The 22,166-nt window shown below is 44.1% G+C and overlaps 1 protein-coding gene across 1 annotated transcript in view; it reads left to right on the forward strand.

Annotated features, from left to right (window-relative positions):
- Positions 1–932: 932 nt before the first annotated feature.
- The window catches only part of RNF144B (ring finger protein 144B), an 84,434-nt gene continuing 63,200 nt past the window's right edge, over positions 933–22,166 (forward strand). The window contains exons 1-2 of the mRNA XM_040967615.1: positions 933–1,179; positions 21,058–21,258. Coding sequence (XP_040823549.1) covers positions 21,094–21,258 — 165 coding nt within the window. The 5' untranslated portion in view covers positions 933–1,179; positions 21,058–21,093. The remainder of the gene's footprint in view (positions 1,180–21,057; positions 21,259–22,166) is intronic.

Consider the following 22,166-nt stretch of genomic DNA (forward strand, 5'->3'; position numbering starts at 1 on the left):
TTTTTGCTTGTGTCCTTTGGAACGGTGCCTGCTACTCTTGGTGGGCTGGCAGGCACAGGTCTCTTCCACAGAGGACTTGGAGAAGCAGTGCTGGGAAGTCAGAGGACGCCCAGAGCCTTCTGCCAGCGTGCAGGCAGTTGATATTGCAATGCTGCAGAGGCGTGGGCCTGGGAGAGGGTGTGAAGAGTGAGGAGGTACCTCATCTGTTAACAATATCACACACATTAAGTGTCCCAGGTTTTAAGGAAGGCAGGTTATAGTACCTCGCAGCATCTGGCTTTTCTGATGATTTTTTTCTCTGCAACCAGTTCTGCAGGAAGTGTGTATTCTCCCACCCCAGCCCTCCTTCGCTAACAAATCAGTGTTTCATGAAAACCATGCCTGTGTTTTATGTGGTAAACAGAGTTGCCCTGGCTGGATCAACTTGCTTTCTTATTTTAACATTAGACGCTAAAGGATAGGTCAATTCCCCCCTCCCTCCCTTTTTTTCTCCTTAACATGCGCCAGAAGTGTTGCTATAAAAACAGTTTTCTGGAGTGGTGAGAAGGCGGGCCTGAGCTGTTAGAAAGGAGACTTCAAGGAGTTGTGGAGCTGGGAGAAGAAGGTGGCTGGGAAGATGTGTGCAGAGGAAGCAGCAAGCACTGGCGGCCACGAGGTGAGCCCCACGCCACCTTATTCCCATCCTGGGCAGCAAGGAGGTTGTTGCTTCGGACGCCCCAGGAGGATCGCGTCTCTGGCCACCGCCGGGCTCGGACAGGGTTAAGGCCATCACCTGCGGCTTGAAGTGCCACCCAGATGGGAAGTAGGAAGTGCGGCGCCCGAGCTTCCTGTATAAATAAACGCGCGGCTCCGGGCTCCTGGCGCTGCTGGCGAGCTGCGCCGCACGCCAACTCTGCCAGGTTCGCGGGCATCGCAGCTGCTCGTCAAGGCAAAGGGGCGGGTAGGGACTCCTCCTCCACCACTCCTCCTCCTCCTCCTCCTCCTCCTCCGACTCGTCGGTCTGGAAGCGCCAGCGCTGGTGCAAGTCCTGGCCGAGCGCAGAGCTGTCAGCCCCGAGCCCGGAGCCCCGAAGAGAATGAAGCGGCCCCTCCTCCGCGGCGTGCGAGCGGCCGGAGCTGGCGGCGCCCACGAGCTGGGCTGCTGAGACGCCACCGAAGGGAACACAAACCCTCCCGCCGGGTAGGTTGAGCGAGCGCTGCAAGCTGCGATACCCAGAGGAGCAAAAGGACCCTGGAGGCTGAGTGGCCAGGCCACCGGGGGGCTTAGGGACTGAGGCTCTCTGCCACTGCTTTAAGCCAGGCAGAGCTGAATCCATGCTGAATGCTTCCAACACCTGTTAAGTTTCAAAAATAGATGCCTTTGGAAAGGTAAGAAGAAATTTGCTTTGTTGCCAATAAAGCAGCCTCCATAGCAGGGATTGAGTCTTTAGGTTGAAGGTTGGACCAGACCTCCCGATGTCTTCAGGGGAGACCAGAAGTTGGCATGGTTTAGGTTGTCTACCTTCTGTTATTTGGCAATGCATAGCAGTATGTTGACACACATGGCTATGAATAAGATGTTAGGTTAACCGTGGGAGCTCGGCCATGCAGCGCAGTGATTATTTTATCAGATAATTACTGTTAAAGCAGAGTGAAACTCTGATCCTATGCTCAAGTTTAAGTTAAAGTGAAACTGGCTGGTATTTCAACAGGGAAAGGAGATCTTTCACTTAACCCTTCTGGGGTAACTTTGCGCTTTCTTATCAGTTTTGGGGGGGATTCTATTGTGGGGTACCTCCAGAATTTCATGGAAATGCATACTGTGGAAAAAAAAATTATGTGTGGATTTCAAAACATTTTGTACCCAAGTAAGATCTTTGCATTCCAGGCCCTCCTCCTGCCCCCCACACATGAGCTTTTGAAAGACTATAGATTTTCCAGAAATGAAATAAACTCTGCTCTCTGGGTAAATGTTCTCTTTCCCTGATGCTTTCACGGCAGACGGTCAGTTCCTCATTTCTTTTTGGCCGCATGCATCTTGTGCAAACAGTAGCTGGGGCTCCTGTTTGAATTCCATGTGTTCTTTTGGTTTGGTGTTTCTTGGAGTGGTGAGAGCTATGAAGTGAAGGATAATGTATCTTAAACAGCAGAAGAGGGGTGTCTGTGCCCAAGAGCGAAATAAGTGAACTTTTGGGATGACTCAGGTTTAAGGGTGTGGGTCAGAGGCGAAAGGAGCCCAGCCAGTTTTAGCTGAGTTGTTGGTTAATTCAAGTATCTGCTGCCACAGCTTTCGCCAACAGGAGCCTGTCTCCAGTCGCTTTCACATCTGATTCCTCTGCAGGTTCTTCCTGTCCACCACCACCCTCCTGCACCCAGCTCTCTCTCTTTCCTTCTCGACCTAAGTCCTTTTCTCCGGTAGCAGTCACATAAGTTTCTAAAATTACCTTGAGGAGATGGGAGTAGAGAGAGATTGACATCCACAGCAGATCCCCAAACCCACTCGGAGATAATTGTCTTATGAAACATCCCAGGTTGTGGTTCCACACAACGCCGGCCCTGCCCTTGCACACCTTTGCTTGGCATTCTGTTCTTTGTAGTGAGACTAGACTTAGAAAAATGGGAAGGAGACCTAAAAAAAAAAAAAAAATCTGTTTCACTTAGCTTCTGTCTAAGTGACTGTCTTGATCAGTAAAAGAAAAAGAAAAAAAGGCAAAAATGCATAGTGAAAGTGGAAAAGATGTCCAGTGGTAGAAGTGAGTGCCTTGGTTTTTGATTCAAATTAAGCAGATTCAACCCAAGGCTTCCCGAGTAGATCACCCTAGCTAACTTGCCCCTGCACTACTGTGTTGGAGGTAAGGTTTGAGTATGGTCAAACACTGTCCATTTACTGAGGGTTTTGCAAATATTTACAGTCACCCCTGCCAAATGTCTCTGTGCTGAGTGTTGAAGAATTTTTCTCAGCATTCAAAAGCCCCATTCTCATGAATGGTTTCCGTTCATTGGCAATTTAAATGCATCTGGGTCTGCAGACCCGGTCCGTCTAAGATACGTCTTTTTTAAAGCAACCAGTCTTGAGGTCTCAGATGAGGAACCGGGGTTTTGTAGCCACAATCTGCAGCAAAGAGAAAAGTGCGCCCTCCCTAGAGCGACAAAAATCTGCCTCTTCAGTAGTGTACGTGTGTACGTGGCTTTGAACTTGAGAATATTTGAGATTTCCTTCTGGGAAAGCAATTTCGATATTTTAGATATTTAGAAATACTTCGATGTATGTTGTTTCTTTGCAGTGTTTCTGCTACTACTGGCCACTGTGTGTTCCCCCCGGCCTTGGCCTAGGGCCTCATTTCTTATTGACTCGAAGTTCTTCGTGTTTGAAATGTCCAGCTGGAGGCAGAGGGCAGGAGTCATGCTGAGCCTAGATGTTGGTGGTAGAACAAAGTCCAGGCAGTCCTGGGACTAAACTTTGTGCAACTGATTGTTTTCCAGGTGGGAAAGGGGCCAGGCTGCTCCACGAGTTTGCTGTCCGCGTTGGTCTTTAGGGAGTCTCTGTGGCCAAGTACTGAGACATCTCTTTCAGGGATGTCTGCCTGTGTTAGACAGAAGCTTCTCAGCTATGCCACATTATCAGCATGTGCAGCTTTTGCGTTCAGGGTAAGAACCTGGCCTTTCGTGTGTGTGAGGCTTTCATGTGTAGTTCGGAAAGGTAGCCATAGTTATCCACTGTGCTACTGAGCGTCTGTTTACCGGGCCTTGGATTAAATGTGATCTCCAGCCTGAAAGAATTCTGTTTGTAATGTTGGAAGTGACTTTGCACTAAAGACGTAATTTATTCCTTCGTGTTATACCTGAATATTCAAGCCGCTTTGGTGTGTGTCATCTCAATCAAGTCAGATATACACAGAGGAGAAGAGAGGAAGATCTTCCATCCGTTGATTCACTCCCCAAGTGGCCACAATGGCCGGAGCTGAGCTAATCTGAAGCCAGGAGCCCGGAGCCTCTTCCAAGTCTCCCATGTGGGTGCAGGGTTTCAAAGCTTTGGGCCGTCCTTGACTGCTTTCCCAGGCCACAAGCAGGGAGTTGGATGGGAAGTTGGGCCACCGGGATTAGAACTGGCACCCATATGGGATCCTGGTGCATGCAAGGTGAGGACTTTAGCCACTAGGTTATCCTGCTGGGCCCTTCTGCGTGCTTTAAAAGAAAAAAATTTTTTATGGATAATATTTGGTAATGTTTCTATGACATCACTTGAACATTAAGTAGCTTGAAAAGGCATAGTGACACATAAATTGACTTATCTTAGGTGTCTTTTTTACTTTGGGGGGAAAGTGGGAGATCTGGGACTGATGTGTTGTTTGCGTTAACTTCGGCATTTGCTACTTACAAGCCACTGTATCGTACTGTAATCATTATTTCAAAGTGGAAACTATTCATTAAAGAGAGCCAGAGTTGCTTGTGCTCGTGCAACACAGAATGAGAAACTTCTGTGACTGGATCCCTCTCTTGACAGCACAGCAGCCAATGTGAAATGTGGTTCTCTGACTTGTAGCTGAATTGATTTTGAGTGCAGGACCTGCAATCTCCATTAAGATTGTGCTTTGAAAGGTCTGTCCTATTGGTTTCTAATTCCTCCAAAGTCATGTGTTTGAGTCCCAGCCTTTAGTCAGCTTGAGCTTGAACTTCTAGGGAAAAGAATGAGACAAATCGTTTCCCTTTGCTGAATGTGTAGCCAAAGTTATCAATCCACAGATTCTCCTTGGGGGAGTCTACAGAATGATCTGGTGACTACTTCCTCAATGGCTTTGACCTTTATATGTGGGGACTGGATTTAATCAGCTATATCTCTAGGACTTATTGTGGACTTTGTGTTTTTGTGGGTGGACTTTGTTTCCTGCATTATGGATTCCTTTTAAAAGAAGCTGATTAGGGGAAAGCATGGTGGCTTCTCAGGCTAATCCTTTGCCCTGTGACTCTGACTCTCCATATGGGTGCCTGTTCATGTCTGGTTGCTCCAGTTTTGATCCAGCAGCGGAGGATGGCCCAAGTTCTTGAGACCCTGCACCCAAGGGGGAGATCAGAAGATGCTCCTGGGTCCTGGTTTCAGATTGGCTCAGCCCTGGCCATTGTGGCCATTGAGGGAGTGGACCAGAGAATCTAAAACCTTCTCTCGCTATCTCTCCTCATTCTGTGAAATCTACTTTTCAAATTAAAAAAAAAATTTTTTTTGAAGAAGAAACTGGTTAAGAAAAGATATATATGAAGATGTACACCTTGTGTCTTGCTCAGCAAACTGGCTTTCGGTTAGATTCTAATTACAGTCTCTGTATGAAGCTGTTAACTGCTGTTAAGAGGGGATTGTATTCACACCTGCTTGTCTTTCCTTGGAGGAAGAAAAATTTGATGTGGTGACTCTTACTTCTTGGTCAAGAAATCAGCCTGTAGCCTGTCTCTTGTGCTATGGACTTTTCGGAAGTGCCATGTGGTCTCGATGTGTTAATTGCATCATTGTCTGACCTGCCTTTTAGTGGCGTTCCTTCTTGCTTCTGGGCTTTGTTCCTCTGCCAGGCAAGGAAAGAAAATTATTCGGTAGGACCGGATGAATGATTTTAGGTGGTAGGGGAACCACTGATTATAAAAAGGAGTGGGCTGGGCACAGTGGGGTATTGAACAGGGAGCTCCCGTGATGAGTATAAATTCCTCTGCCAAAAATTCCATTGGCTGTGATCCTCATACTCACTCTTGCCTTCTTTGATATGTTTGGATTGTTAAGGAAGCCGGGAATAGATTTCCACCCTTGCGCCTCATCCTGTGGTGCAATGAGAACTTGGAAAGAAGGCAAGGAAAAGGACATGGGCTTTTTTAGAAAAAGGACCAGCATTTTGCAAATGCTAAAAGTTGACAACACAGAAGGTTCAATCTTCTCTGAGATATATTTTGTAAGCAAAACACACAAAAAATTTAAACCTCATTACAACTTTTTTTTTTCGACTTTATTCGCAGCTTCATTATTAACAGGGGAATGTTTAGAAAACAGTGCTATCTGATACCTAAGGGTTCCTCCTCCTTAATGGAGTCTGTCCTATTCATCCACAGGTAGGTAGTAGGGAAGGACGGTCATGCCCTGTTAATATTTTGGTTAATGACACACTGCATGTATGGCAGTGGATGATAATGGAACTGAAAAGCTCCTATTGTCTAGTGACTCCATTGCCGTCATATCATGGCACGAGGCATTACTCACGCATTTGTGTGATGCTAACGCAAACACACCTAGCACGCTACCATTTATACTAAAGTGGAGCACGCACAATGATGTACAATACGATAAATGGCTGTGTTCCTGATTTGTGTGTTTACTCCGCTGAACTTTTTTTTCATCACTGTTTTAGAGTATACTCTCCTGTTTATATAAAAAGTGACTGAAATGCAGTTTGCTGCATGACGTGGCGGCAGCCACATCCCGCTCATGTTTACTGAATCTTTGGATTGCATCAAGAGGCCACATGGTGTGACTGACCTGAACCTTCTAGGTTTGTTAAATGCACTCTGTCATGTTTGTGTAATAAAATCTCCTAAAATAGCAAAAGCCCCAGATGATGAATTTTTTTTTTTTCCAGAAACTATTCTGATAGCTTAATCCGCATGTGACTCTCTTTGCATGTCAGTTCCATATTTAGAAGACAGAGGTCTCCAAGTTACAGAACTTCGATCTTGCCATCCTGGAAACGGTTGAGAGAAGATGTTAGAATGAAGAATGTGTAGACTGAAGTGCTTCTCATTTTTGGTTTCCTCTGAGATAAGCTGTGGAACAACATACAGAACCCAAGTTCCCTTTCCTTTCTTCCTTTTTAAGAGTTATTTTTATTTGAAAGACAGAGTTATAGAGAGTTGTAGTGGTAGAGAGAGAATTCTTCCATCTACTGATTCACTCTGCAAATGCCCGCAATGGGCAGAGCTGAACTGATCTGATCTGAAACCAGGAGCCAAATGCTTTTTCCAGGGTCTCCCACGTTGGTGCAGAGGCCCAAGGACTTGGACCATCCTTTACTGCTTTCTTGGGCTATAAGCAAGGAGCTGGATGGTAAGTGCAGAGTCCAGGACTTGAACCGGCAACCATATGGGATCCCAGTGCTGCAGGCGGAAGCTTAGCCCACTTTGTCACGATGCCAGCCTGAAGTTCCCTTTTCTTAGCTACACGAGGTTTGGCGACCCGCAGTTCACAATGTTGCCGCCTCACGGGGTGAGGGTAGTGAGGAGTGTCGGCTTCCTTCCCCCTTAAGACCTACCTAGTTCTCATTTTGCTTCCACTGGGGAATTGATTTACTTATTTGGAAAACATTGAGAGAGCATGCTACCGTAGTATCATGTTTGCACTCATTGGTTTTAAGCATGAATCTTTTATAAAGTAATCAAAGAAATACAAAATATACCCGAGTATTTGCAGTTGGTTGTAGTCTGACTATTAGCGAGGCTGCTCAAGGTCCCATTTAGAATGTGTATTCTGGCAGTTTTTCTGAGCTAACTAAGATTCATGAGATGTTCCTGTCCATGAGAGATCACAGAGCTGGCCTGAGTCGCAGGAAGTAAAATCACAAAACTGGGAAGTGTGGTGTAGCTGCAAGCCCTCGTCTCCAGTCAAGGGAGACCAGCACTCGGTGCTGTTGCTGCTGATCTTACTACTGTTCCCAGCTGTTTGAGTCACCACTGGTTTCTGTAAAGAACAGGAACCGACGGCCAGTGAAAGCACTTTGTTGAGTACAAGGGCCAAGGTCAACACCGTGGGGATTCTTGGTTTGTGTTGAGTGGAAACTGGCCACGTGACATGTCATTCTAAGCTGGTCTGGGAGAGCTTTGTTGACAAGAGGTGGGACTTTTGAATGGCTGCTTCTTTGGGCTTTGTTCTAGCAAGGACTTCTTTGGAGAATCGGTCTCCATTATAAAGGCTACAGGTTAGCCTTTCCCCACACGATCCTGAAAGCCCTTCCCTCTGCCAGCTGCTTCCCACAGTCCTGCCAGCTCTTCACAACCATGGCTCGGTATCTTGCAAGGCGTATGATGAGCATTTGAGGTATACCCATGTTCTGTCTTGTCCCTTGTTTTTGAATAACTGATCAGTGTCTCACTGCCTGGAGGTAAGGTCTCAGCAGAGATCAACTAAGTTTTTACTTACATCAATATATCCTTTTCATTGTTACTGTTCTCGTGAGGGTTTTCCCTTCCCTCCCCCCATTCTCCTTCCCAGTGTTTTTCCCCAGTCACAAGTCCAGCATTGTAGGTCTAGACAGTGGTAGATAATATAGTGTAATATTGTATAATGTAGTATCCCATTGTCAAGGTCTGTTGAACAGTTTCATTAGGAGTCCTTTTCATGCTACAACTGTATCTTCATGTCCTGGTATACTAGTTTCCACTACACAGTTCATCCATGAGAACATATGCACATACATGTTTACCTGTGTATTTATTTGTTTTGTGTTTTCCATGAATGTTGCCTTACATCAAAGAGATATCACATGATATTTGTTCTTTGGGGATTGGTTTATTTCCTTAAACATAATTGGCTCTAGCTGAGGCCATTTTGTTGCAAATGGTAGAATTTCATTCTTTTAAATGACTCAGTAGTATTCCATGGAGCAGATGTACTAGTTTCTTCACCCATTCCTCTTTTGATGGGCATCTGGATTGTTTCCATATCTTTGCTGTTGTGGATTGTACTACTGTAAATATAGGGTTTCAGGCTGCTTTCACACATGAAAGGAAGATTTTGCTTCCTTTGGATCTATTCCTAGGCATGGGATAGCTGGGTCATACAGCAGGTCAATTTTCAGTTCTCTTAGCACTCTCCATGCTGACTTCCATAGTAGTTGTACTAGCCTACACTCCCACCAACAGTGAAGGAGCCCACATCCATGCCAGCAGGTGTTGTTAGTAGATATGCAAATGTAGGCCAATCTCACTGGAGTTAGGTGGAACCTGAGTGTTGTCTTTATTTTTATTTCCCTAATAGCTATACCCTGTTATATCAGTAATGTTCAGTTGATTCATTCCTTTAGCTTTCCATTTGCTAAGTTTCTTTATCAGTTTCTCTAAATATGAACATTTTTGTGGAATGTTGCAGTCATTCTGAAATAACTCTTTAGGATCTTTGTAAAACATGATGCTTCTCAGTCACATTATCTTTCTGTGTGAGGGAGGAACTCTTTTGACTTCTGGATCATCAAATAGGCATAAATGGCAACAGTTAAAAATACTTTCACTGTTGGCTCTCTCACCCTCTGCATTTTTGGAGTAGGCTGCTTGTTCAGGTTTCAGGTAGATTATGAAAACAATGTACACATCCTGTGTTTCCAACACAGGTTCTCAAGTGTTCCTTTCTTTTGCAATTTTTTTTTTTTTGATCAAAAAGGCGGATATACAGAGAGGAAGATCTTCCGTCGGATGGTTCACTCCCCAAGAGGCTACAAAGGCTGGTGCTGAGCCAATCTGAAGCCAGGAGCCTCTTCCGGGTCTCTATGCTGGTGCAGGGTCCCAAAGTCTTGGGCCGTGCTCGACTGTATTCCCAAGCCACAGGCAGGGAGCTGAATTAGAACCAGTGCTCATATGGGATCCCAGCGCATTCAAGGCGAGGACAGCCTTCAGCCAGACCTGAGGACACACGGGCCCTCTGTGGCAATTCTGATGGAAACATACAAGGGGCAAAATGACTTTTCTTTCCTACTAGATATTACTTGCTTCTGTAACCATCATTTTCTAGAAATATTCCTGCAGCGTGTAGCACTGCTGTTTCTCTGCACCTGATAACTCAGTGCATCAGGCATCTTAGAACAGCTTCCTGCAGCGTGCCAAGGGCCAATCTGTCCTTGTGATCTGGTTAGGTGTTTTTGAAACATGAGACCTGCCACCAACCCCAGGAAGTTTAAGCCTGGAGAGAGCTGTCAGATTTCTCTTGGCAACAAGTTTCAGCATTCTAGCCAAAATTCTTTCCCTAAGGGGTTCTAGATACCCAGTGAAAGCAAAGCCACATTTGTAATAACTGCTAAAGAAATTGTAATTGCTGTCTTTTAAAATCAAGTGATATGGTGGGCAATTCCAATTACCTTCTTATCTTAGGCAAAAATGTGAGGTATGAGGCAGAGCAAGTCCAGCAAGGCGGGCCAGGAGGAGGGAGGTAGCTCTTTGTAGAGGTCCAGGGGGATGGCCCGCGTGCCTGTGAGAGAGTGGCAGACACAGAGGGAAGGTGAGGGTAGGAGAGCCCTTGGTCCTTCGGTAGATACCACTTCTGAACTTCCTGCCATCCCACTGGTAGTTTGGGAGGGGTGAAATTTGGCTGTAGGGTGGATGCATCTTAAGACCTGAAGGATGGAGGCGGAGCGAAGATGGCCGACGTAGGAGGAAGGCTGTGAGGGAGAGTCTAGTGAGAGAGGGATAGAAAGCTACAGAAGCAGCAAAGAGGAACAGCAGGGAACCGCAGGGAGAGGTCCGTGAAGCTCCCTGGGACAGTGTGGAGCCAAAAAGATCCACACAACTCGGAAGAACAACGAGAACGGAGCAGGGCAAAGGCAGAGAAACCGACATCCCACTCCAGACCTGCTGAGTCACTTTTGAAAACGGCCTGACGGGAGACGCGGCCAGCTCGGAGGCGGGGAGATCAGGGGGATCGTCACCGGCGGGAGGCCTTCGGCAGCGGTGGAGGCAGACTGCAGCGGCCGGACCTTTGGTGAGCTGGGGGTTGACGTGGCAGCCTCCGCATTTCTTGCCCCCCGCTGAGGCTCCAGCCTCAGAACGCGGAGCAGAGGGCCGAAACTGTTGGGTTTGTGTGGAACTACGCACAGTGGTGTTGTGTTGGTGGCTGAGGGGGCCCCGGGAAGGCGCATCGGATGTCCCTGCGCTGAGGGGACCAGTGCGGCTCGGTGCGCAGAGGTAGCTGGCGAGGGTCTGGAGTCCCCCACATCCTGCCTGGTGAGTGCTTGAAACCACCAGGACTCTGATCGCCGCACCGAGCGGGCTGGGCGCCCCGCCTGCAGCAGCAGCACCTCCGTAGCGCAGGTTCAGGTGTCAGGAGAACTCCTGCAACAAACTGACACGGTGCGAACCTGCCGCCGTGAAGTCATTATAACAGGGCGCCCGGGCCACTCCTCCGCTAAGGGCCTGTGTGGGGGAGCCACACGGGAGCAGGGGCTCTGAACACCCACACACCACGAGTGGTGGATTCACTGCACAAGAGCCACGCCTGCAAAGTGCCTCACCCACAGTCCCGTGTGTGGGAGACGCACCAGGTGGGCTCTGAAAAACCCTGCAGTCCCTGACACGGAGAACGCAGGGAGAAAGCACATAAAACCTTCTACGCACTGCGGATTCCCGTGAAGGGAGCACACCCAGAGAGCGCCTCCATCCCGCCACGCCCTGGGGTGTCACACCTGTAGAAGAGGTGCCCAGAGTGTGCCTGGAATCCACTGGGCCCCCAAGGTGGTGCTCTACAGCCCCGGGCCCTGAGAACGCACCAACGGTGCCTTGAAAATTACCACGCCCGGCAACACCACGCCTACAGGCTCCAATCTCTACAGGAAAGCACCTGACAGCCCCTCAACACACGGGTCCATTTGCCTCACCAGAATACACCAACGCAATGGGAAAAACCACCAGAAAGAGTTGTGCTCCAGATGAAAGAGCCAGCACCCCACCAAACAAGGGCCAAAAGCCATTATCAATATCGACGATACGAGATGAAGACATGGAAGTGTTACCAACAAAGGAATTGATGAAAATAATGCTAAAATCTCTCAGAGACGTGGACACAAAGCTGGAAGACTTCCAGAACCGTATAATCACCGAAATACAACAAATCAAAACCAAACTGGATGCCCAAGATAATAAGATTGAAAGCCTCATCAACAGAATAAATGCGGCAGAGGAAAGGATCTCTGAAACAGAAGACACACAAAATGAAAGTGCCCAGCGAATTAAACAGCTGGAGACAAACCTCAGCAAAACTAATAAAATGATGCAAGAGATGAAGGATTACCTTAGAAAATTGAATATTCGGATCATCGGCCTCCCCGAGGGAGTAGAAAGAGAATCTGGGATGCAAGCAGTGCTCGATGAAATTATACAGGAAAACTTCCAAAACACTTGGAACACGAATCCACCCCGCATACAGGATGGACAGAGAACTCCCAACAGACATGATCCAAAGAGATCTTCACCCAGACACACGGTGCTCAAGTTCTACTCCAATGAAGACAAAGAAGGAATCCTGAGACAAGTACGAAGTAGAGAAAAGATCACATACAGGGGAAAACCCATCAGAATCACTGCTGACTTCTCCGAAGAGACCCTACAAGCAAGGAGAGAATGGACAAAGATCTTCCAAGTCCTGAAACAAAACAACTGTCAACCAAAAATAATCTACCCAGCAAAGATCTCATTTGTATATGAGAACGAAATCAGATACTTCAATAGCAAAGAAAAACTAGAAGAATATGTCTACACAAAACCAGCTCTGCAAAGTCTCCTTAGAAATGCGCTAGTCCCGGACAAAAAGGAGGCAAATCACAAACAAAGTTGGCAAATAAGAAGGTCTCCAAACTAAAGGCCGCACCAACAAGACAATTACATAGGCAACAACACACACACAACACAATCACATGGCAGGGCAAAATTGCAACCTCTCAATTTTAACTCTCAACACAAATGGTCTAAATTCACCAATCAAAAGACAGAGATTAATAGAATGGATCATCAAACAAGACCCAACCATCTGTTGCCTACAAGAAACGCATCTAACCAGAAAGGATGCAAAGAAACTGAAAGTGAAGGGATGGAAAAAGATATTTCACGCCAATAGACGAGAAAAAAAAGCTGGGGTAGCTATCCTAATTTCAGACGAGATAGATTTCATTCTAACCAACATCAAAAGAGACAGGGAAGGCCATTTTATACTGGTGAAAGGAATGATCCATCAAGAAGCAATCACCATCATTAATGTTTATGCACCGAATCTTAATGCACCTACTTATGTAAAGCAATTACTTACAGACTTAAGGGAAGACATAGACACCCGCACAATTCTTGTAGGCGATCTCAACACACCTCTAACAACAATGGACCGGTCTACGAAACAAAAACTCAACAAAGAAACAACAGAGCTCACACAAACAATAGAACAACTGGACTTAGTAGACATATATAGAACTTTTTATCCTAAGGCCACAGACTATACCTTCTTCTCAGCGGTGCATGGCACCTTCTCCAGAATCGACCACATGATAGGACATAAAGCGAATCTAAACAACTTCCAAAACATTAGTATCATACCATGTACCCTCTCAGACCACCATGGGATGAAACTGGAAATCAACAACTCAAAACTCCCCAGGAAGTATAGGCACTCTTGGAAATTGAACAATATGCTATTAAACGAACAATGGGTCAGAGAAGAAATTAAAGATGAGATCAAAAAATTTATGGAAACCAATGAAAACTCTGATACAACATTCCAAAACTTGTGGGACACCGCCAAAGCAGTGCTACGAGGTAGATTCATCGCAATCGGAGCCCATGTCAAGGCCCAAGAAAGACGCCAAATACAGGAACTAACCTCACACCTCCAGGATCTGGAAAAACAGCAGCAGAAGAGTCCCACACACAATAGGAAACAAGAAATCATCAAAACAAGGGAGGAGATAAACCAAATAGAAATCAAAAAAACTATACATAAAATCAACAAATCAAAAAGTTGGTTTTTTGAGAAAATAAACAAAATAGACACTCCACTGGCCCGATTGACCAAAAAAAAACAAGAGAAAGTGAGAATCAATAGCATTAAAGATGAAAAAGGCAACATAACAACAGACACTGCAATCATTAAGAAAATAATTAGAAATTACTACAAAGAACTGTACTCCCACAAATTTGAGGACCACCAAGAAATAGAAAAGTTCTTGGACTCCCACCACTTACCAAAACTCAGTCCGGAGGCAACTGCAGAATTAAATAAACCCATAACCGAGGCAGAGATTGAAACAGTCATCAAAGATCTCCCAACGAAAAAAAGCCCAGGCCCAGACGGCTTCACTACAGAATTCTACAAAACATTCCGAACAGAACTAACCCCAATCCTCTACAAGCTCTTCAAAACAATAGAGGAGGAAGCAACCCTCCCAAACTCATTCTATGAAGCTAACATCACCTTAATCCCAAAACCGGACAGAGAACCATCAGAGAAGGAAAACTACAGACCTATTTCTCTGATGAACATTGATGCTAAAATTCTCAACAAAATCCTAGCCAATAGAATTCAAAAAATCATCAGACAGATCATTCATCCGGATCAAGTAGGATTCATCCCTGGAATGCAGGGATGGTTCAACATTCGGAAATCCATAAATGTTATAAACCACATCCAAAAACTGCAAAACAAGAACCACATAATAGTTTCAATAGATGCAGAAAAAGCTTTCGACAAAATCCAACACCTCTTCATGCTAAAAACTCTAGCCAAAGTAGGCATAGATGGGAAAATCCACAACATAATCAAAGCAATTTATGAAAAACCCAATGCCAGTATCATACTGAATGGAGAAAAGCTAGAACCCTTCCCACTGCGATCTGGAACAAGACAAGGGTGCCCGCTATCACCACTGCTATTCAACATAGTCCTAGAGGTACTTGCAGAGGCCGTAAGACAAGAAAAAGAAATCAAAGGCATACGTATAGGAAACGAAGAAGTCAAGCTTTCACTATATGCAGATGACATAATCCTGTACATAGAAAAACCAGGAGACTCAATACAGAAACTGCTAGAACTTATACGAGAGTTTGGCAGAGTGGCGGGGTACAAAATTAACGAACGAAAATCAACAGCCATAGTGTACGCAAATAACACCAAGATGGAAGAAGATCTAACCAACAGGATACCATTCAAAATAGCAGAGAGAAGTATGAAGTATTTGGGAATAAATTTAACCAAAAGCGTAGGAGACCTATTCGAAGAAAACTACAAACTATTTAAAAAGGAAATTGAACAAAACCTCAAAAGATGGAATAACATCCCGTGCTCCTGGATAGGCAAAATCAATATCATTAAAATGTCTATACTACCACAAGCAATATACATTTTCAACGCAATTCCAATCAAATTGCCCAAAACATTCTTCACGGAACTGGATACAATGATTCAAGAGTTCATCTGGAAACACAAAAAACCACGAATAGCTAGAACCATCCTGAAAAATAAGAAGTTAGCAGGGGGAATCACAATCCCGGACCTCTGGACATACTATAGAGCAGTGGTTATCAAAACAGCCTGGTACTGGCACAAAGACAGAAAGGAAGATCAATGGAATAGAATAGAAGCACCAAAAGGGAACCCACACAAATACAGCCAATTAATCTTTGACAAAAAGACCAATGACAACTCAAGCAAGTGGGAAGGCCTCTTTAGTAAATGTTGTTGGGACAACTGGCTGATAGCCTGTAGAAACAAAAAGATAGACCCACATCTATCACCATACACTAAGATCCAATCTACATGGATAAAAGACCTAAACCTACATCCAGAAACCTTCAAACTCTTGCAGGAAAATGTAGGAAATACCCTGCAAGACCTAGGAGTAGGTTCCGACTTTCTAAGAAGGACACCAAAAGCAATAGCAGTTGAGAACAGAATAAACAAATGGGACCTCATCAAACTAAGAAGCTTCTGTACAGCAAGGGAAACAATCAACAAAGTAAAAAAGCAACCCACAGATTGGGAGAAGATCTTTGCACACGATATAGGCGATAGGGGGCTAATTTCCAGGATATACAAAGAACTTCAAAACAACCAAAAAACCAAAACAAACAAACCACTCAAGAAATGGGCACGGGAAATGGGCAAACATTTCACAAAGGAACAAGTCCAAATGGCAAACAAACATATGAAAAAATGTTCCAGCTCCCTAGCAATAAGGGAAATCCAAATTAAAACATCGATGAGGTACCACCTAACACCAGTAAGATTGGCCCACATAAACAAGAACACCAACGACGCTTGCTGGCGAGGATGCGGGGAAAAGGGAACCCTACTCCACTGCTGGTGGAGCTGCAAATTGGTACAGCCTTTATGGAAATCAGTCTGGAGAACACTCAAACAACTCAAAATCTGCATACCATATGACCCAGCAATAGCACTCCTAGGAATATATCCAAAACACCTGTTTTACGACAAACCAACATGCATCCCTATGTTCATTGCAGCACAATCAGTAATTGCAAAAACATGGAAGCAACCGAAATGCCCATCAGCAGAAGATTGGATAAGAAAGCTTTGGTTCATCTACTCCATGGAATACTACTCAGCTATTAAAAAAAACAAAATGCAGTTCTTTGTGGCTAAATGGGCCCAACTGGAAACTATAATGCTAAGGGAAATGAGTGAATCCCAAAAGATTAGATACCACATGTTTGCCTTGATTTAACCTGTAATTTTTTGTTTGGTTGTTGGTTATTTTTTGAACCGGTCATTGATACTGTCTCAACCCAGATGTTTCGAAGAATGGAACTTGCATTATTTTTAACATATTGTCTACCCATTACTATGTCAATTAATTCCATAATGTTGTATATTGATACTGAGGCCTTGTTGGGGCTTTTAACTGACCGGATCTTTACTCTGTTAGACCTATCTTCAGACCATAGAAGGTCTCCCCAAGAGGCCACTGAACTTATCTGGACAATAAGACGCTGAACTTTATGCTAGGCATGTGTTTGCAAGCAATGAATCTCAACTGAACTTGAACTATGGTTATGCAACAAGGTGGAGGAATCCACCATGGGGGGAGGGTTATGGGAGGGGTGGGGGGAATCCCCAGCGCCTATAAAACTGTACTACATAATACAATGTAAGCAACAATAAAAAAAAAAAAAAAAAAGTATAAAAAAAAAAAAAAAAAAAAAAAAAAAAAAAAAAAAAAAAAAAAAGACCTGAAGGATGAAGTGCTTGGAAACCTTGGAACCATTCACCAACATCCCCGGTGTGGGCGGGCGAGTGGCATCCAGGGATTTCAGGATTCCCCTGTTTGCTGCCCAAAGAGCTTGCTTTCCAGTGAATCAATGGTGAAAGGATTTCTTGTTTGATATTCTCATTTTATGAAGTGCTTGTTATGTCTCATTCATTTTAACATTTTTGGTTGATTTTTTTTCCCCAAAAACCTGAAGATTCATCAGCCTGTGCACGGAGAGGCCTTTTGCTTCTGTGTGTCTGGGTGGCTGAAGGGGCATCAGCAGGGATTGCCCCTGGGTTGGCCACTCTTGAACTAGCAGTGGTCTGTTTTAATCTCTATGATAGTGTGCGTAACGTTAGAGTGTTTCTCATACAACTGCATTGCGTGGAAAAACGTTTGAAAAATCTTCACATCAGGGTATTTTCAGGCAGAGAAAAATAAGTCACTTCCTTTTTCAGTTTGGATTACTCACATTTCAAAGAGATAAAATATATAATTTTTTCCTTGTGTCTCCTTAAGTCACAAGCGCAAGCAACTGGAACACTTGGAATTAGAAACAAAAAACCAAATTGAGTCTCTACTATGAAAAGTCTTTATATCATGAAAATATAAAGTATGTTTTTAAATTTTAAACATTGCTTTAGGCATTCAGTCATAGACAAAAGAGTAAATGCTTATATATCTGACAAGATACAACATTGATTGATTGATGTAATTTCTTGCTCTGCCTTCATAAGACTTTTTAATTTTTTTTTTAAAGATTGGCTTATTTATTTGAAATGGGAAATTACACACAGAGAGAGGAGAAGCTGAGAGAGATTTTTCATCGCTGACTCATTCCCTAAATGGCTACAGTGACCCAAGCTGGACCAGTCCAAAGCCAGGAGCCAGGAGCCAGGAGTTTCTTCATGGCCTCCCACATGGGTACAGAGTTTCAAGTACTTTGCCATCCTTGGCTGCTTTCCCAGGCACATTAGCAGGGAACTAGATAGAAAGTAGAGCAGCCGGGACATTAACTGTTGTCTGGGTGGGAGCTACTTCCTATCCAGCTCCCTGCTTGTGGCCTGGGAAAGCAGTAGAGGATGGTTCAAAGCCTTGGGGACTCTGCACCCAAGTGGGAGACCTGGAAGAAGCTCCTGGCTTTGAATCAACTCAGTTCTACCTGTTGTGGCTGTTCCTGCAGTGAGCTAGTGGATGGATGATCAACCAATTGAGCTGTTGTGTCGGGCCCCTGGCTACATTTATTTTTTTCTTTCTTTCTTCTTCTTCTTTTTTTTTTTTCCACTTGCCATTTCTCTTTCAGAGGGAGAGAGAACTCATAATATGTTGTAAAAGCAATTTTGAGAAAACGGTAACGAGAAGATAGTAGTAGGGAATTTGAGGTGTGCTGTGATCTGGGCAGTCTTGAAAAAGTAAACTAGTGGTAGCTAAAAATAGCCTGACTAGGGAGAAGAGATCATATCATTCATTTTTATCAGAATGGTATGATATTTCTGATAAAAAAAACTGGTTGAGTATCATAATAAGATATTATGCTTTCCAACCACATTAGTTTTTTTTGTGTGTGTGCAAGGGAATAACAAGTTTTGGGAAATTTGATTTTCCATAAACTAAGGAAAAGAGTCTTTATTTTTGAGTCAAAATCCTGAATCTTATGTACAGGTTGGTTTCAATTTAATTTGCTCTTGGTTGGTAGTTTCTCAGTACTAAATGGAAGAATACCGTGTCTTGACTCATTATTGGATCTTTACCAAGGAATGTCTTGTCCTCCATTTTGGAATCTGATCCTTGGTTAATCTCTTATTTAGTTTGTCTTGAATTGAGGCTCCAGAGAGAAGGTGGGAAACCTTAGCTATTTCAAGTTGCGAACTCAGTGGCCGTTGATTCTTTCTGGTGTGACATTAAGAAAATTTAGTAGGGGCTAATTGGCAAGCCGGGATCTCATCAATCTTTTTCTTTCTGTCTCCCCCTCTTCCCCCGCTCACCATTTTCAGTAGTTGTGTGCCTGTATATTGAGATGGAAGCTCTCGTGGGATTAGGTGGCAAATACTGCACAGGTGAAGTTATGTCTCTTGGGCGGACATTGGGAGGGAAGAGTCTGATTCTTATAGAAGGCAGGTATAGCAGTTTCTTCTGTAGTATGATTTATCAGAGTTGGCTATGTTCTTTTAAAATAAGAAGAGCATTCGAATTTTGATTTTATTTAAGCAGCGTATGAGATTTCCTGATGTAATACGCAATATAGATGATGTAGAAAGACTTTTTCACAATAACTTTACCTCTTTTTTTTTTTAAAGATTTATTTATTTATTGGAAAGTCAGATATACAGAGAGGAAGAGAGACAGAGAGGAAGATCTTCCGTCCGATGATTCACTCCCCAAGTGAGCGCAATGGCCAGTACTGCGTCAATCCGAAGCCAGGAGCCTGGAACCTCTTCCTTGTATCCCATGCGGGTGCAGGGTCCCAAAGCTTTGGGCTGTCCTCGACTGCTTTCTCAGGCCACAAGCAGAGAGCTGGATGGGAAGTGGAACTACTGGGATTAGAACTGGCGCCCATATGGGATGCAGGGGCATTCAAGGCGAGGACTTGAACTGCTAGGCCACGCCACCAGGCCCAATGACTTTACCTCTTTTAACAATAAAAGAATAAAATCAATCTAGTGGAAGGATTTTGAGAGTAATTTTAAAAATTTTTAGCGTAAAGGTATGTGTCCCTAGAGTTATGCCATGGAACTAGAGGGAAGTTTTATTTTGATCAAATCCCAAAGTCTTCATCTCTCAGCCTCATCTCTGTATAATATCCACTTGGGAGATTTCTATGGTAAAGGATCAGGAACCAGGTGTGACTTTAGAAGATGGAGGTTTGGATCCTGTTTTGCTGTGTACACACTCTCAGAACTTTAGCAGATTGCTAAATGAAGAAAAGAATCATGGTTGTGAAAGACTACATAAGATAATAGATGTGCGGGCATGCACTGAGCACTAATATTATGGCAAAAAATTTTAAATGGGATAATTGTGTATCCCAAAAATGTACTGTTTCCACCTTTTGTGTATGAAGTACATTTAGTGTTGTTCACCAGCACCACTGTCCATATTCAGAATTTCTTCGTCATTTTTCCCTCCCACCACCATTGCAGTTGCATTGCTGCAAATTTGGCTGCATTAGTGTTGTCATACAAGTTTTCAGAATCATAGAACATCTACCCTTTTCTGTCTGGCTTATTTCATTTGCCTAAAACCTTCAGAGTTCATCCATATTGTTGCAGGTGTCAGGATTTCATTGTAACGAATAATATTATAGACTGAGTAATATTGCGTTGTATGTATATACCAGATTTTGTTTATTCATCTATTGATGGGCACGTGTGTTGTATCTGTCAGTTAGTTATTTTGGATAATGCTGCTCTGGCCATGGGAGAGCAGGTAATTCATTGAGATCTGGCTTTTCATTCTTTTGCATCTATAACCAGAAGTAGGAATCACTGAATCTTATGATGATTCTTAACTTTTCGAATGGCACCTTATTTTTAAGAATTTCTTGAATCTACTGAGCTGGTGGTAGCAATAAAATTCTGAGGTTATATTCATGGTGGATTTTTTTCTTCCTTTTTAAAAGTTATAATTGACAAAGTTATATGCATGTGCAGGACATGATGTGGTATTTCATTTGCACACATTGTGAAACTGATTCAGTCACACAGATTCAATTGAATTAATCTATTTAAAATACCACCTCACAAACTTATTATTCTGTGCAGGATGGCAACATATGAAACCTACTGTTGGCACTCTCCAGGTTTACAAGATGTTATTCCTAACTGTGGTTGTCATACTATGCAGCACATCTCCAGCCCCATTCATGCTAAGTGAACAGGTGGCCCCGGGCCAGCATCTCCTCAGTGATTCACTGAGTCCCCATCATCTACATGACATGTACCAGGGTAGTGAGGCCAGCTGAAACTTCAGAACTCCAGCAACACCTTGCCAAAGAAGCAAATTTTCTGTGCTGTGGTTCTGAGAAGCACATTGAGGGTGAGGGTAAGTGAGACCATAACCAGATCCGTGGGATGTCATCTCTTCTGCTTTGGACCTTTCTGTAGGGACTGAGGAGACTGGAGAAGACAGAGGAGAGGCTGATGGGCTCAGTGGGCAGACTCCATTATCTCACCATGACTGCTGAAAACCCAATGCCTGGGGACCTGGCGCTGGCCCCCCTTGTCACCTGCAAACTCTGCCTGTGCGAGCAGTCGCCGGACAAGATGACCATACTCCAGGAATGCCGCTGCATCTTCTGCACAGCTGTAAGTTTGCCTTGATGTCCTGCTGATGAGAAAGTGCAAAGGGAAAAATTGTGAAAGTACAAAATACATTTCTGTGTCTTACTGATCATCTGAAGCTGCTTGCAAAGTGATCCTGTTTTGGAAGCAGAGTCTACATTTGGATTTGTTTACGAATAGTCTCTTGGGGAGTAAATCTCCTGTTCATTTGTTTTTAGCAGGGATGCAGAATGTGGACACGAATTTTAATTATTAGACAAGTAAATAGAGTTTGTCTGTTCTTAACAAAATAGACAAAAGTCTAGGCATTGTCTAGCTTCTTCTGGGTCTCCTGCATGCATACAGGGGCCTAAAGAATTGAGCCATTCTTCTCTGCTTTCCCAGGCCATTGGCAAGGAAGTTTGGATGTGGAGCAGCTGGGACACAAACTGGCACTCATATAGAATCCTGGCACCAAAGGTGGAGGCTTAGCATGCTACGCTGGGGCTTCAGCCCCCATATATACAACTTAAAAGACTAACAATACTTCTCATCCTACCTTTCTCACTCAGCAAATGCCTTTATTCTTAGGAACTTATATGTTTACCAAAGAGAGTTATGTAATGAAGAGTGGTATTATGATGTTATAGGTTCAGCTGCCACTTGTGGCACAGACATCGCATATCAGAGTGCTGGTTTGAGTCCCAGTGGCTCCACTTCTGATCCTGCTTCCTGCTGGAAGGCAGATAGCCGAAGTTCTAGGATACCCATCTGAGAGATCCATATGGAGTTCCTTGTTTTTGGCTCTGGCCTGGCCTAACCCTGGCTATTGGCAGGCATTTGGAAAACGAACTAGCAGATGGAAGATCTCTCTCTCCTGCTGGTATAATCTTTATCCTTGTTCTCAACATACTCGCTTTTCAGGAATATTTTAGAATTTTCTTTGACAGTGA

The sequence above is a fragment of the Ochotona curzoniae genome, unplaced genomic scaffold, assembly GCF_017591425.1.
Source record: "Ochotona curzoniae isolate NIBS_2020 unplaced genomic scaffold, NIBS_Ocur_1.0 scaffold_461, whole genome shotgun sequence".
Lineage (NCBI taxonomy): Eukaryota > Metazoa > Chordata > Mammalia > Lagomorpha > Ochotonidae > Ochotona > Ochotona curzoniae.